The sequence below is a fragment of the Saimiri boliviensis genome, chromosome 15 (assembly GCF_048565385.1).
Source record: "Saimiri boliviensis isolate mSaiBol1 chromosome 15, mSaiBol1.pri, whole genome shotgun sequence".
In the NCBI taxonomy this organism is placed as follows: Eukaryota; Metazoa; Chordata; class Mammalia; order Primates; family Cebidae; genus Saimiri; species Saimiri boliviensis.
In genome coordinates, this window is record NC_133463.1 from 29,039,347 (window position 1) to 29,053,267 (window position 13,921).

General features: G+C 45.4%; 1 protein-coding gene across 1 annotated transcript in view; it reads right to left on the bottom strand.

The window, feature by feature from the left end:
• The window catches only part of LOC101053086 (lysosomal-associated transmembrane protein 4B), a 47,158-nt gene extending 34,742 nt beyond the window's left edge, over positions 1-12,416 (bottom strand). Inside the window, exons 1-3 of the mRNA XM_039464399.2 lie at positions 12,361-12,416; positions 2,708-2,781; positions 1,915-2,037 (exon numbers count right to left, since the gene is read on the bottom strand). Of these exons, the coding sequence (XP_039320333.1) occupies positions 1,915-2,037; positions 2,708-2,781; positions 12,361-12,373 (210 nt within the window). The 5' untranslated portion in view covers positions 12,374-12,416. The remainder of the gene's footprint in view (positions 1-1,914; positions 2,038-2,707; positions 2,782-12,360) is intronic.
• Positions 12,417-13,921: the final 1,505 nt, after the last annotated feature.

The following is a 13,921-nucleotide window of genomic DNA, read 5'->3' on the forward strand; positions in this document are numbered from 1 at the left end:
CCCCATCTCTACAAAACATATGAGAAAACAACAACAACAAAATTCAGCTGGGCATGGTGGTGCATGCCTGTAGTGTCAGGTACTCAAGAGGTTGGGATGTGAGGATCACGTGATCCTGGGAGGTCAATGCTGCAGTGCACCAAAATAACACCACTGCACTCCAGCCTGGGTGACAGAGACCCTGTCTCAAAATAAATAAATAAAGTTATAGAGGTATCCCAATCTCATAATCACTATAAGTTTCTTAATACCCAGACACTAATATTCACTCATATGGTCACAAAGAACATTTAACCATAAACTAGTCCCAAAATGATACTTGGGAAAGAAGGGATTCTAGGGTCAAACGAATTTGGGAACTAGTATAATGCAGAGGCGCACGTTCTTTTGATTTTTCTTCGTTTTTGAGACGAGGCTTCGCTCTATTGCTCAGGCTGGAGCACAGTGGCGTATTCTTGGCTCACTGCAGCCTCCAACTCCCAGGTTCAAGCAATTCTCCTGCCTCAGTCTCCTAAGCAGCTGGGATTACAGGCATGTGCCACCTCTCCCAGCTAATTATTTTGTTTTTGAGCAGAATTCCATGTTTTTTCTTTTCCTTTTTTTTTTTTTTTTTTTTTTGAGACAGAGTTTCGCTCTTGTTACCCAGGCTGGAGTGCAATGGCGCGCGATCTCAGCTCACCACAACCTCCGCCTCCTGGGTTCAGGCAATTCTCCAGCCTCAGCCTCCTGAGTAGCTGGGATTACAGGCACGCGCCACCACGCCCAGCTAGGTTTTTGTATTTTTAGTAGAGACGGGATTTCACCATGTTGACCAGGATGGTCTCAATCTCTCGACCTCGTGATCCACCCGCCTCGGCCTCCCAAAGTGCTGGGATTACAGGCTTGAGCCACCGCGCCCGGCCCTCTTTCTTTCTTTTTTAAAGCTAGTCAAGTGAAGCAGTGGGAGTGGAGAAGGAACAAAGAAACCTGTAACTGGTTGTGATCAATTAGTTGTAAACACCACTGCACTCGGACAGGCCGAGTTCCACTTTCAATATACTAGCAGAGGCAAAAACCTACCCTTTGTTGATAACTGAGAAAACTACATTTTACCAAAACAAGACTCTCAGTAACTAGACTATAATTTAGGTAGGCACATCAAACACCACCATCACTGCCACCAATAATAACCCCGGCACTCAAAAATTTCTTATCAGGCCAGGCACAGTGGCTCAGGCCTGTAATCCCAGCATTTTGGAAGGCTGAGGTGGGTGGATCACCTGAGGTCAGGAGTTTGAGACCAGCCCAACCAACTAAAAATATAAAATTAGCCGGGTATGTTAGTGCGTGCCTGTAATTCCAGCCTCTTGGGAGGCTGAGACAGGAGAATTGCTTGAACCCAGGAGGCAGAGGTTGCAGTGAGCTGAGGTCATGTCATTGCACTCCAGCCTGGGTGGCAAGAGCAACACTCCATCTCAAAAATAAATAAATAGGCCAGGCGCGGTGGCTCAAGCCTGTAATCCCAGCACTTTGGGAGGCCAAGGCGGGTGGATCACGAGGTCGAGAGGTCGAGAGATCGAGACCATCCTGGTCAACATGGTGAAACCCCGTCTCTACTAAAAATACAAAAAACTAGCTGGACGTGGTGGCGCGTGCCTGTAATCCCAGCTACTCAGGAGGCTGAGGCAGGAGAATTGCCTGAGCCCGGGAGGCGGAGGTTGCGGTGAGCCGAGATTGTGCCATTGCACTCCAGCCTGGGTAACAAGAGCGAAACTCCGTCTCAAAAATAAATAAATAAATAAATGAATGAAAATTGTATCAATTTCAGCTGCAAACTAAAAATCCTGAAATTAATGTTTGTGTCTCTCTATAACTCTACATCCCTTACTTAACCGGCTCTCCCTAATGAAAAGAAACAGTAAGAGGCCCACATACCAGTTGTTGCATGTATTCCTGAATGGAGTTTGGATAAACAAGCACAGTGATTGCAACCAACGTGTTCAGGGCAAAATCAAAGATCTGGTAACAGAAGAATGGGATAATCCAGGCTGCGTGTTGCTAAAAAGAACAGAAAACAGAAAGTTAATGTGTTCAATATTATAAAATATTATTTTGTTAAATTCAAAGGAATATTTTATTACTCTGAAAAGAAATGGAAAAATTGAAATTCATTAACCCAGGTCATGATGGAAACTGGTATGACAAATATAAGCAGTCAACAAACAAGCTTCCATGAATATTTCCAGGAGGCAGGGTGCGGTGGCTCACACTTGTAATCCCAACATTTTGGGAGGCTGAGGTGGGTGGATCACTTGAGGTCAGGAGTTTGAGACCATCCAGGCCAACATGGTGAAATCACATCTCTACCAAAAAACACAAAAATCAGCAAGGTGTGGTGGTGGGCACCTATAGTTCCAGCTACTCTAGAGGCTGAGGTGGGAGAATTGCTTGAACCTGGGATGCGGAGGTTGCCTGTGTGACAGAGTGAGACCCTGTCTCCGGAAAAAAAAAAAAACAAAAAACAAAGAAACAAAAAACATTTCCAGAACTATAATACTGATTTTATTGCTTTTCCTAGTACCATCTAATACAAATGAGAGATATAAACATTATTCAGAGATTCTTACAGAAAACTGGAAAGTCCCTTCTTTCTTAATATAGATAGCAGCACAGATGAAACATGTAAGAGACCGAGGAAAAGGCCAGCAGCTAATTGCAAGCTGCTTACCTTGTATACTCCATAAGTAGCCATAGCACATATCAGAATCATGAGAAGAGAAGTCTCAGTGGCAATGCACATGTCTGCCAAAAGATTAAAAAGAAATTTTTTAAAAAGGCACTCAGTAGTGGATCCACTGTTTGAATACTTTCAGTCTCTTCTTAAAGATATTTTGTAAATAAACTAGTATAAAGTTAATTTTAAAAACTTTATATTAAGTAAGAGATTATTTCAAAATAGAGAAAAGGATACTGGTTTACAGGTATTTTTTTAATGTTTGGTCTTCTCGTCCTCTAAATTATATAAATAATGATTAGGTATTACTTTATAGATACATAGGTGTCTAACTTCTATTTTATAAACCCATGTGTGCCTCAAAGCTCTAATAAAAGTCTTCACAGATTCCCATCTTATTTAAAATAAAACCTCCACTTCTTATCAAGGCCTTGATGATCCGATTTCAGAGCATGTCTACCTCTCTAATTTTGCCTCACCTCATCCCACTCTCTTGCTCACTATAAGAGATCCATACCATCTAATTCATTTTATTTAATTTTTATCTATCTATCTATTTATCTATTTATTTATTGAGATAGAGTCTCACTCAGTCACCCAGGCTGGAATGTAGTGGTGCAATATCAGCTCAACACAACCTCCACCTCCCAGGCTCAAGTGAGTCTCCCACCTCAGCCCCCTAACTAGCTGAGACTATGGGTGTGCTCCACCATGCCCAGCTAATTTTTGTATTTTGGGTTTCAACATGTTGGCCAGGTGGGTTGTGAACTTCTGATCTCAAGTGATCTGCCAGCCTCAGCCTCCCAAAGTGTCGGGATGACAGGCATGAGCCGCCACGCCCAGCCTTATTTTCTTTAGTCAGTCTCTGATAAATAAGGGCTGTTGTTCTGTTTCCCAAGCTGGAGCTGCAGTGGTGTGATCATGGTTCACTGCAGCCTCGATTGCCTGGGCATTGCCACTATGAGATTACAGACATGAACCACTGCACATGGCGAAACACTTCTTAAAACAACTTGGCAGGTACACAATTGCTTGTAGCACCATTAGTTGCTACAGGAAATAAATATTTCATAAATATTCTTTCAGCCGGGCGTGGTGGCTCACACCTGTAATCCCAGCACTTTGGGAGGCCAAGGCGGGTGGATCATGAGGTCAAGAGATTGAGACCATCCTGGTCTACATGGTGAAACCTCGTCTCTACTAAAAATACAAAAAATTAGCTGGGCATGGTGGCACGTGCCTGTAATCCCGGCTACTCAGGAGGCTGAGGCAGGAGAATTGCTTGAACCCAGGAGGCGGAGGTTGCAGTGAGCCGAGATCACGCCATTGCACTCCAGCCTGGGTAACAAGAACAAAACTCCACCTCAAAAAAAAAAAAAAAAGAAAAGAACTCCAAACTACTGGGTTTTTAAAACTGCTTTTCTTAGATCTGGCAGAACAAATTATTGTTAATGAGAAAAATAATACTGGTTTTTATTGTACATGCAACTTTTTTAAATAAAAGCTTTAAATAATTTCAACATAAAGATCTAGAGGGGAGCCGGGCGCGGTGGCTCAAGCCTGTAATCCCAGCACTTTGGGAGGCCGAGGCGGGTGGATCACAAGGTCAAGAGATCGAGACCAACCAGGTCAACATGGTGAAACCCCGTCTCTACTAAAAATACAAAAAATTAGCTGGGCATGGTGGTGCGTGCCTGTAATCCCAGCTACTCAGGAGGCTGAGGCAGGAGAATTGCCTGAACCCAGGAGGCGGAGGTTGCGGTGAGCCGAGATCATGCCATTGCACTCCAGCCTGGGTAACAAGAGCAAAACTCCGTCTCAAAAAAAAAAAAAAAAAAAAAAAAAAAAAAAAAAGATCTAGAGGGGAAAAAAAGGATCCTTATACTAAATCTCTGCTAAATTGCAAATCACATCCTGATTTCAAAAACATTAAAATGTAAACAACAACAACAATATGCATCGGAGAAGCAGCTGCTGAGAACAGAACAGGAAAAGAGGAATACTGGACACCAGAGCTGATCTAGCTCCTGCTCAGCCAGTGGAGAGTAGGCTTAGTGCATCTGTGATGGTTAATACCGAGTGCCAACTTGACTGGACTGAAAGATGCAAAATATTGTTCCTGGATGGGCCTGTGAGGGTGCTGCCAAAGGAGGTGAACAATTCAGTCCGTGGACTGGGAGATACAGACCCACCCTCGATCTGGGTGGGCATCATCTAATCAGCTCCCCGCCCGGCTAGAATAAAGCAGGCAGGAGAAGATGGATGAGCAGACTTGCCGAGTCTTCTGGCCCTTCATCTTTCTCCAGTGCTGGATGCTTCCTGCCCTCGAACATCAGATGCCAAATTCTTCAGCTTTTGGACTCTTGGACTTACACCAGTGGTTTGCCACGGGTTCTCAGGTCTTTGGCCACAGACTGAAGGCCACGTTGTCAGCTTCCCTACTTTTGAGGTTTTGGGACTCAGACCTATCCACTGGCTTCCTTGCTCCTCAACTTGTAGACGGCCTATCATGGGACTTTACCTTGTGATTGTGTGAGTCAATTCTCCATAATAAACTCCCTTAAATATACCCCATTAGTGCTGTCCCTCTAGAGAACCCTAATACAGCATCCAAAGATTTCAGTAAGACATTTAGCAGAGCTTTTCATAGTATTCTTGTAGGCAAAGTAGGGAAATGTACACCCAGTAAACAGCTTGGTTAGGTGGAACGTCAAGATAAGTAGTGGAGTGGCTCATCCAGCTGACTTCCAGTGCTGTTCCAAATCCACTCTTCAATACCCTGTTCTCTGCCCCGGCAGTGATCTGTACGGGCTCTCGATATACAGCTTCTCTGCCCTCCACCCTCTGGTGAGGGAATGAGATCAGATGAGGGAAGAGAGTGAGGGTGCCTCCCACTCTGAGCTCGTCTTGGGTTGGTGATAGACTTAGTCCAAATGCCACTGCCCCTCACAAAGAGGTTAAACCTAGGTGGCTGTCTCATTCCCAGCTCCAGTAACTACGGCCTTCCAGGATTATCCAAGTGACTTTACCATCTCTAGTGGTCTTCTCATACATACAAAGGTGTACCCTTGCAAAAAATCTTGAAAATGATCATCCAGGCCAAGCGTGAGCCAGTGGCTCATGCCTGTAATCCCAGCACTCTGGGGCCAAGGCAGGCAGATCACTTAAGGTCAGGAGTTCAAGACCAGCCTGGTCAACATGATGAAACCCCCAACTCTACTAAAAACACAAAAGTTAGCTGGGCATGGTGGGGCACACCTGTAATTCCAGCTACTCAGGAGGCCAAGACAGGAGAATCACTTGAACCTGGGAGGTGGAGGTTGCAGTAAGCCAAGATAGCAACACTGTAATCCAGCCTGGGTGACAGAGTGAGGCTTCAACTAAAAAAAAAATCCAAATAATTTATTGAATTATCCTTTAAAAAAAAGTCAAGGCCGGGTGCGGTGGCTCAAGCCTGTAATCCCAGCACTTTGGGAGGCCGAGGCGGGTGGATCACGAGGTCGAGAGATCGAGACCATCCTGGTCAACATGGTGAAACCCCGTCTCTACTAAAAGTACAAAAAATTAGCTGGGCATGGTGGCACGTGCCTGTAATCCCAGCTACTCAGGAGGCTGAGGCAGGAGAATTGCCTGAACTCAGGAGGCAGAGGTTGCGGTGAGCCGAGATCGCGCCATTGCACTCCAGCCTGGGTAACAAGAGCGAAACTCCGTCTCAAAAAAAAAAAAAAAAAAAAGATAAACAGTTGAAAGAATAGGAGGGAGGATGGACAGAAATACACAGCCAGGCCAGGCACGGTGCTCACTCCTGCATTCCCAGTACTTTTGGAGGCGAAGGTGGATGATTGCTTGAGCCCAGGAGTTCAGGACCAACCTGGGCAACACAGAAAAATCCATCTCTACTAAAAATACAAAAATTAGCCATGTGTGGTGGTGCGTACCTATGGTCCCAGCTACTGGGGAGGCAGAGGTGGGAGAATAGCTTGAGCCCAGGAGGCAGAGGCTGCAGTGAGCCAAGACTGTGCCAGTGCACTCCAGCCTGGGTGACAGAGCAACATCCTCTCTCAAAAAATAAAATTAGACTGGGCGCGGTGGCTCATGCCTGTAATCCCAGCACTTTGGGAGGCCAAGGCAGGTGGATCACGAGGTCGAGAGATCGAGACCATCCTGGTCAACATGGTGAAACCCCGTCTCTACTAAAAATACAAAAAACTAGCTGGGCATGGTGGCACGTGCCTGTAATCCCAGCTACTCAGGAGGCTGAGGCAGGAGAATTGCCTGAACCCAGGAGGCGGAGGTCGCGGTGAGCCGAGATCGCGCCATTACACTCCAGCCTGGGTAACGAGCGAAACTCCGTCTCAAAAACAACAACAACAACAACAACAATTTACCTAGCTCTAGCATAACTACCAAAACCAGGAAATTAACATTGGTACAACACTATTAATTAAACTGCACAACTAATTTGAATTTCACCTGTTCCCCCACAATGTCCTTTTTCTTTTCCAGAATCTAATCCAGGATCCCACACTGTATTTAACTGTGTCTCTTCCAATCTGTGACATTCTTTCCCAGTACTGTATAGTACAGGCGTCCCCAAACTTTTTACACAGGGGGCCAGTTCACTATCCCTCAGACCATTGGAGGGCCGCCACATACTGTACTCCCCTCACTGACCACCAATGAAAGAGGTGCTCCTTCCTGAAGTGTGGCGGCGGGGCCAGATAAATGGCCTCAGGGGGCCGCATGCGGCCCGCAGGCCATAGTTTGGGGATGCCTGGTATAGTCAATTAAAGCTGGGTAGGGTGGCTTATGTCTGTAATCCCAGCACTTTGGGAGGTCAAGGAGAGCAAAGTGCTTGAGCTCAGGAGTTCAAGACCAGCCTGGGCAACATGGCAAAACCCCACCTCTACAAAAAATTAGCCAGGTGTGGTGGCTTACACCTCAAGTTACAGCTACGTGGGAGGCTAAGGCAAGAGAATCACTTGAGCCTGGGAGGTAGAGATTGCAGTAAACCCAGATTGTGTTTACCAAACCCAACAGCACTCCAGCCTGGTGACAGAGTGGGACCCTGTCTCAAAAAAAATTTTTTTAAGCTTTTTCCTTGCGTTTTCTTTTTTTATTCCAGTAGATTCTCCTATATGCCTTGTTTTAATATAAACAGGAATTTAGCTTTCTTCTACCAGATCATGGGGGAAAAAATCATATGTAAAAGTGAGAAAGAGTTGTGCTCTGTCTAGCTGGATGAAATCTTCAGACAACTGTCACCACTGCAAAAAGATATCAAGATCAAATTGCTATATTAACTTTCATAATTTTTTTTGTTTTTTTGAGACAGGGTCTAGCTCTGTTGCCCGGGCTGGAGTGCAGTGGCACAATCTCAGCTCACTGCAATGTCTGTCCCCAGACAGATTGTCCTCAAGATCTTCCCACCTCAGCCTCCTGAGTATCTAGGATTACAGACACGCACCATCACACCCAGCAAATTTCTGTATTTTTAGTTGAGCAAGGTTTCACCATGTTGCCCAGGCTGATCTCGAACTCCACAGCTCAAGCAATCCACCCACTTCAGCCTCCAAAAGTGCTAGGATTATAGGTGTGAGCCACTGCACCTGGTCTAACATTTCTTATTCGCTCTATTCTGAATGACCCCCATTACTCATATGAATTCTTCCAGAAAGAATAATGAGTTTAATTAATAAATTAACGTCACTCTGCTTTATTTCCCTCCAGATTAAAGCTACACAATTCCAGTAGCAGGATTCCCTTTCTTAGGTAATTGAAGTTAGGAAAAGAAGTTGTAAATGCTAATGCTATGGTTCTATCTGGATCGAATATGTAGTAACACTGCATGCCTTATTCTCATCACCAGAGATTAAGCTGGGTAATGACCATCTGACATCATAGGCCAAATTTAGCTAACTTGAAAGGCTTGCTGGTACTTAAGACTTTAAAATATTAAGGCTGGGCGTTGTGGCTCAAGCCTGTAATCCCAGCACTTTGGGAGGCTGAGGTGGGTGGGTCACCTGAGGTCAGAAGTTCGAAACCACCCTGACCAACAAGGTGAAACCCCGTCTCTCAAAAAAAAAAAAAAAAAAAAAAAAGGGCGGGCCGGGCGCAGTCGCTCAAGCCTGTAATCCCAGCACTTTGGGAGGCCGAGGCGGGTGGATCACAAGGTCAAGAGATTAAGACCATCCTGGTCAACATGGTGAAACCCCGTCTCTACTAAAAATACAAAAAATTAGCTGGACATGGTGGCACGTGCCTGTAATCCCAGCTACTCAGGAGGCTGAGGCAGGAGAATTGCCTGAGCCCAGGAGGCGGAGGTTGCGGTGAGCCGAGATCGCGCCATTGCACTCCAGCCTGGGTAACAAGAGCGAAACTCCATCTCAAAAAAAAAAGGAAGAAGAAGACTTTAAAATAGTAATTGTTTTACAATGTCCTGGATGTTAATTCCAGGACATTTGTAGTATCTCTTGTATTTTATATATATGAAAGGATTGAATGAATAGTTTGTAATTACTTTCTTTCCCCTCCACCCCAAGAGTCTTCCTCTGTCACCCAGGATGGAGTATAGTGGCATGATCTCAGCTCACTGCAGCCTCTGCCTCTCAGATTAAAACAATTCTCCTGCCTCAGCCTCCCAAGTACCTGGGACCTCAGGCACATGCTACCATGTTCAAACAATTTTTGTATTTTTTGTAAAGACAGGGTTTCGCCATGTTGGCCAGGCTGGTCTTGAACCCCTGACCTCAAGTGATCTGCTGGCCTTGGTCATCTAAAGTGCTGGGATTACAAGTATAAGGTACCACACTCAGCCTGTAATTACTTTCTATCATTTAAATCACGTGGTTGACTGGGCGGGGTGGCTCATGCCTGTAATTCCAGCACTTTGGGAGGCCGAGGTGGGGAGATCACAAGGTCAAGAAATCAAGACCATCATGGCCAACATAGTGAAAACCCCATCTCTAGTAAAATTTAAAAAAAAAAAAAAATTAGCTGGGCATATAGTCCCAGCTACAGGGAGCCTGAGGCAGGGGTTCAATTGCTTGAACCCAGAAGGCCAAGGTTGCAGTGAGCTGAGATAGGACCACTGCACTCCAGACAGGGGACAGAGCAAGACTCTATTTTAAAAAAAAAAAAAAAAAAAAAAAATCAGGTGGTTATAAAGAGTCACCTTTCCTCCCAGTTCCCAACAAGTTCCTCATCTCCATCTGAGACCACCTCAGCCTGGAACTTCTTATTCACACCACTATCAGCATTTTTGTCAAAGCCATTCAACAAGTCTCTAGGAAGTTCCAAACTTTCCCACATTTCTTTTTGAGATGGAGCCTCCCACGATATCCACTCACTGCAACTTCTGCCTCCCGGGCTCACTGCATCCTCTGCCCCCGGTCAAGTCATTCTCCAGCCTCAGCCTCCTGAGTAGCTGGGATTACAGGTGTGCACCAACACACCCAGCTAAATTTTTGTATTTTTAGTAAGGATGGGATTTCACCATGTTGGCCAGGCTGGTCTCGAACCCCTGACTTCGTGATCCACCCACCTCGGCTTCCCAATGTGCTGGGATTATAGACATAAGTCACCTCGCCTGGCCGCTTTCCCACATTTTCCTGTCTTCTTCTGAACCCTCCGAACTGCTCCAACTCAGTTCCAAAGTCACTTCCACATTTTCAGGTATCTTCCCAGTAACACCTCGCTCTACTGGTATCAATTTACTCTATTAGTCCATTTACATGGGGCTGATAATGACACACCCAAGACTGGGGAAAAGGTTTAACTGGACTTACAGTTCCACTTGGCTGGGGAGGCCTCAGAATCTCGGCAGAGGGTAAAAAGCACTCCCTCCATGGCAGTGACAAGAGCGAATGAGGAGAAGCAAAAGCGGAAAGTCCTGATAAACCCCTGAGATCTCGTGAGACTTATTCATTATCACAAGAATAGCAAAGGAAAGACCAGATCCCATGATTCAATTACCTCCACGTGGGTCCCTCCCACAACATAGGGGAATTCTGGGAGATACAATTCGAGATTTGGGTGGGAACACGCCAAACCTATCAATCCCTAACAACTGTGCTCAGCTAGTTACTGAAATTAAAGTCGAGTTTTGCCCCCCAGGTCTGTTCCCACCTCCCGACTCCCGACTTTCTCAGCTCAGTAAAGACACAGGTCATCTCCTCAAGCTGGAAGGCAGAAGTTATCTTTGATTCCTCCGTTTCCTTCACCGCCCAAACCAGCAAATTCTGCCAAATCTCTCCCTGTTCTCTAACCCCAGTGCAGCCTAGGTGCTATCCCCAATACCACTCTCCCAGCCTCTGTGCTCACACACACAGCCCCCAAATGCACCCTCCACTCAGCAAAAAAAAGGGATCTTAAATGCACACATCAGTTCATGCATTCAGTTAAAACCACTGGGGCTGGGCGCGGTGGCTCACGCCTGTAATCCCAGCACTTTGGGAGGCCGAGGCGGGTGGATCACGAGGTCAAGAGATCGAGACCATCCTGGTCAACATGGTGAAACCCCATCTCTACTAAAAATACAGAAAATTAGCTGGGCATGGTGGCGCGTGCCTGTAATCCCAGCTACTCAGGAGGCTGAGGCAGGAGAATTGCCTGAACCCAGGAGGTGGAGGTTGCAGTGAGCCAAGATCGCGCCATTGCACTCAAGCCTGGGTAACAAGAGCGAAACTTCGTCTCAAAAAAAAAAAAAAAAAAAACACTGAACAGCTCTTTTTCTCACGTGGAGAAACAGCCCTCACTATGTCTTTCGAATGCTTCCTATCTAGCTCTAAAACTGCGTGCTGAGCCACTCTCTCCTATTCCTCCAACGCTTTTTATGAAAAACTCACTTGAAGTTCTCCAAAGCCAATGAAAAATAAATCTGTACTATCTTCTGTTTGAGATTATGCACAGTACTGCCCCTCTCCTTTGCCATGGACTCAGCATGATTATGATTATAAAATGATTAGGCAGCCGGGCGCGGTGGCTCACGCCTGTAATCCTAGCACTTTGGGAGGCCGAGGTGGGTGGATCAGCTAAGGTCAAGAGTTCAAGACCAGCCTGGCCATCACGGTGAAACCCCATCTTAAAAAACAACAATAATAATAATAAATAATAAATAAAATGATTAGGCTGCAGTGACCTTTAAGCTGGGAGCCTAGCTTCCTCCCTACATACCCCACATCCACACCTCTGGACATATTTCCATTCACTGCAAACACATCCTAAATTCCCCCAAATAATCTGCAACATCATTTCTAGAATGGAAAAGAATCACTTCCTATAATAAAAATAAATACTGAAACATAATAGAAGACACAAGGAGATAAGCACGAGCTTTTCACCTTCCTTCCTGCCATTTATACCTCTTCCTCTCAAAAAAAGGCCAAAAGGCTCAGGGTAGAAAGTCTACGACAATGCAATAGTTTTTTATATGAGTAAGTTAACACGAGATGAAAAAAGATCTTATTTAGACTCTTGCACCTAGAAGACAGTCAGAACGTGGGACGCACACAAGTATTTGTTGATTTGTGATGACAGGAAGTTACATATCAGCTCAAATGGGCTCACGAGTCAATATTTGTAATTTAATAGGAAGTACTGGATTAAGATTCCCTGCCCTTGAAAATACCAAAGTATCTACTACTTACTGGCATCATCCATGAACTCAAAGTCACCGCCCAGTTCAGAACTTGAAAAAGTGATACTGATCAGGATCAGCCAGGGCACTCAACAAAATTAACAGTACCACGGCATTGATGATCTGCAATAAGAAGAAAAAAAAAAGGAATTTAAGTAACTCCAGGAGGCGGTCCTTTATCAAAGAAAATTACACTGACCACATGGAGTCAAGCTGGTCACAGGCAACTTCCTCAGTGGCTTGACTCTCAACACTAAGCCCCACCCATGGAGGGAGCAGACAAACATTCCCAAGGCAGAAATCCTGCCAGCCCATTCAGTTGCAGCCAAGGGCACAAGGCTTGGAGTGAAGACAACAGTGGGATTTTACCTCGTTCTCCCCTGGCCCAGGCACCACAGAGCAGGGAACACACACACACACACACACACACACGCAGCAGCCCTGGCGCCAGTGGTTGGAAAAAGCACAAAAACTTTCCAGTTAGTCAACTACAGTCTGGAGCTAAAGGTGAGTAACCTCAAGTTGTCTCAGTTCATCAGACATTTTTCACAGGTTCAAACCGGTGGAGCTTTGGGAGCTTTGAAGCCATCTAGGAAGCAGTTTCAGAGAATGAATGCAAAGCTACATCGTGGATCCAGCATCATCACTCCTGCAACAACCCAAGTAATTCCCTTTCCCGGCCAGGCCGGCAGTCCTGTCTTCTGGATACTGCCCTTGGCTACTTTAAACTCAGCTCCTCTAAATGAAAATCATCTTTAACATCTACCTCTGCTCCTCCTTGTTTGTTCTCTAGCTTAAAAAGTGACCTTGCTATTAAAAATTAATTAAAAAAACACTCAGGCACTAAGCTAAGTACCTTATATGGACTTTCTCTAAAGCCCCACAATAACCTAATGAAGTGGGTACTAAATTATTCCCATTTATACATAGCAAACTGAGGCTCAGAGGTTTAAAAACGCTGCCCAGGAACAAACAGCTACCAAGCTGTAGAGATGGGATTTGAATCTAGAACTCTAGTTCCAAAGCCTAATCTCTACAAGTCTCCCGTCCATACATGAAACTTCATCATCTGAGTTTACCATCTTTATCCTGCATACCCAACCAACTGCAAAACACTGACCATTCTACCTCTTCATTTCTATTTCCTTTATTCTTCCTAACTGTCATTGCTGAATAATACACAGCATATCAACTTTGATGGGACTGGGGTAGCAAGGACCACAGAGTTTAAGTGAGGGATCAGCTAAGAGCGGGTTGTTGTTTGTTAAGAGACAAGGTGTTGGCTAGGCGGCTCACATCTGTAATCCCAGCACTTTAGGAGGCTGAGGCAGTTGGATCACGAGGTCAGGAATTCAAGACCAGCCCGGCCAAGATACTGAAACCCTGTCTCTACTACAAAAAAAAAATACAAAAATTAGCCGGGTGTGGTGGCACGTGCCTGTAGACCCAGCTACAGGAAGTTGAGGCAGGAGAATCGCTTGAACCTGGTAGGTAGAGGTTGCAGTGAGCTGAGACCATGCCATTGCACCCCAGCCTGGGTGACAGAGTTAGACTCCATCTCAAAAACAAAA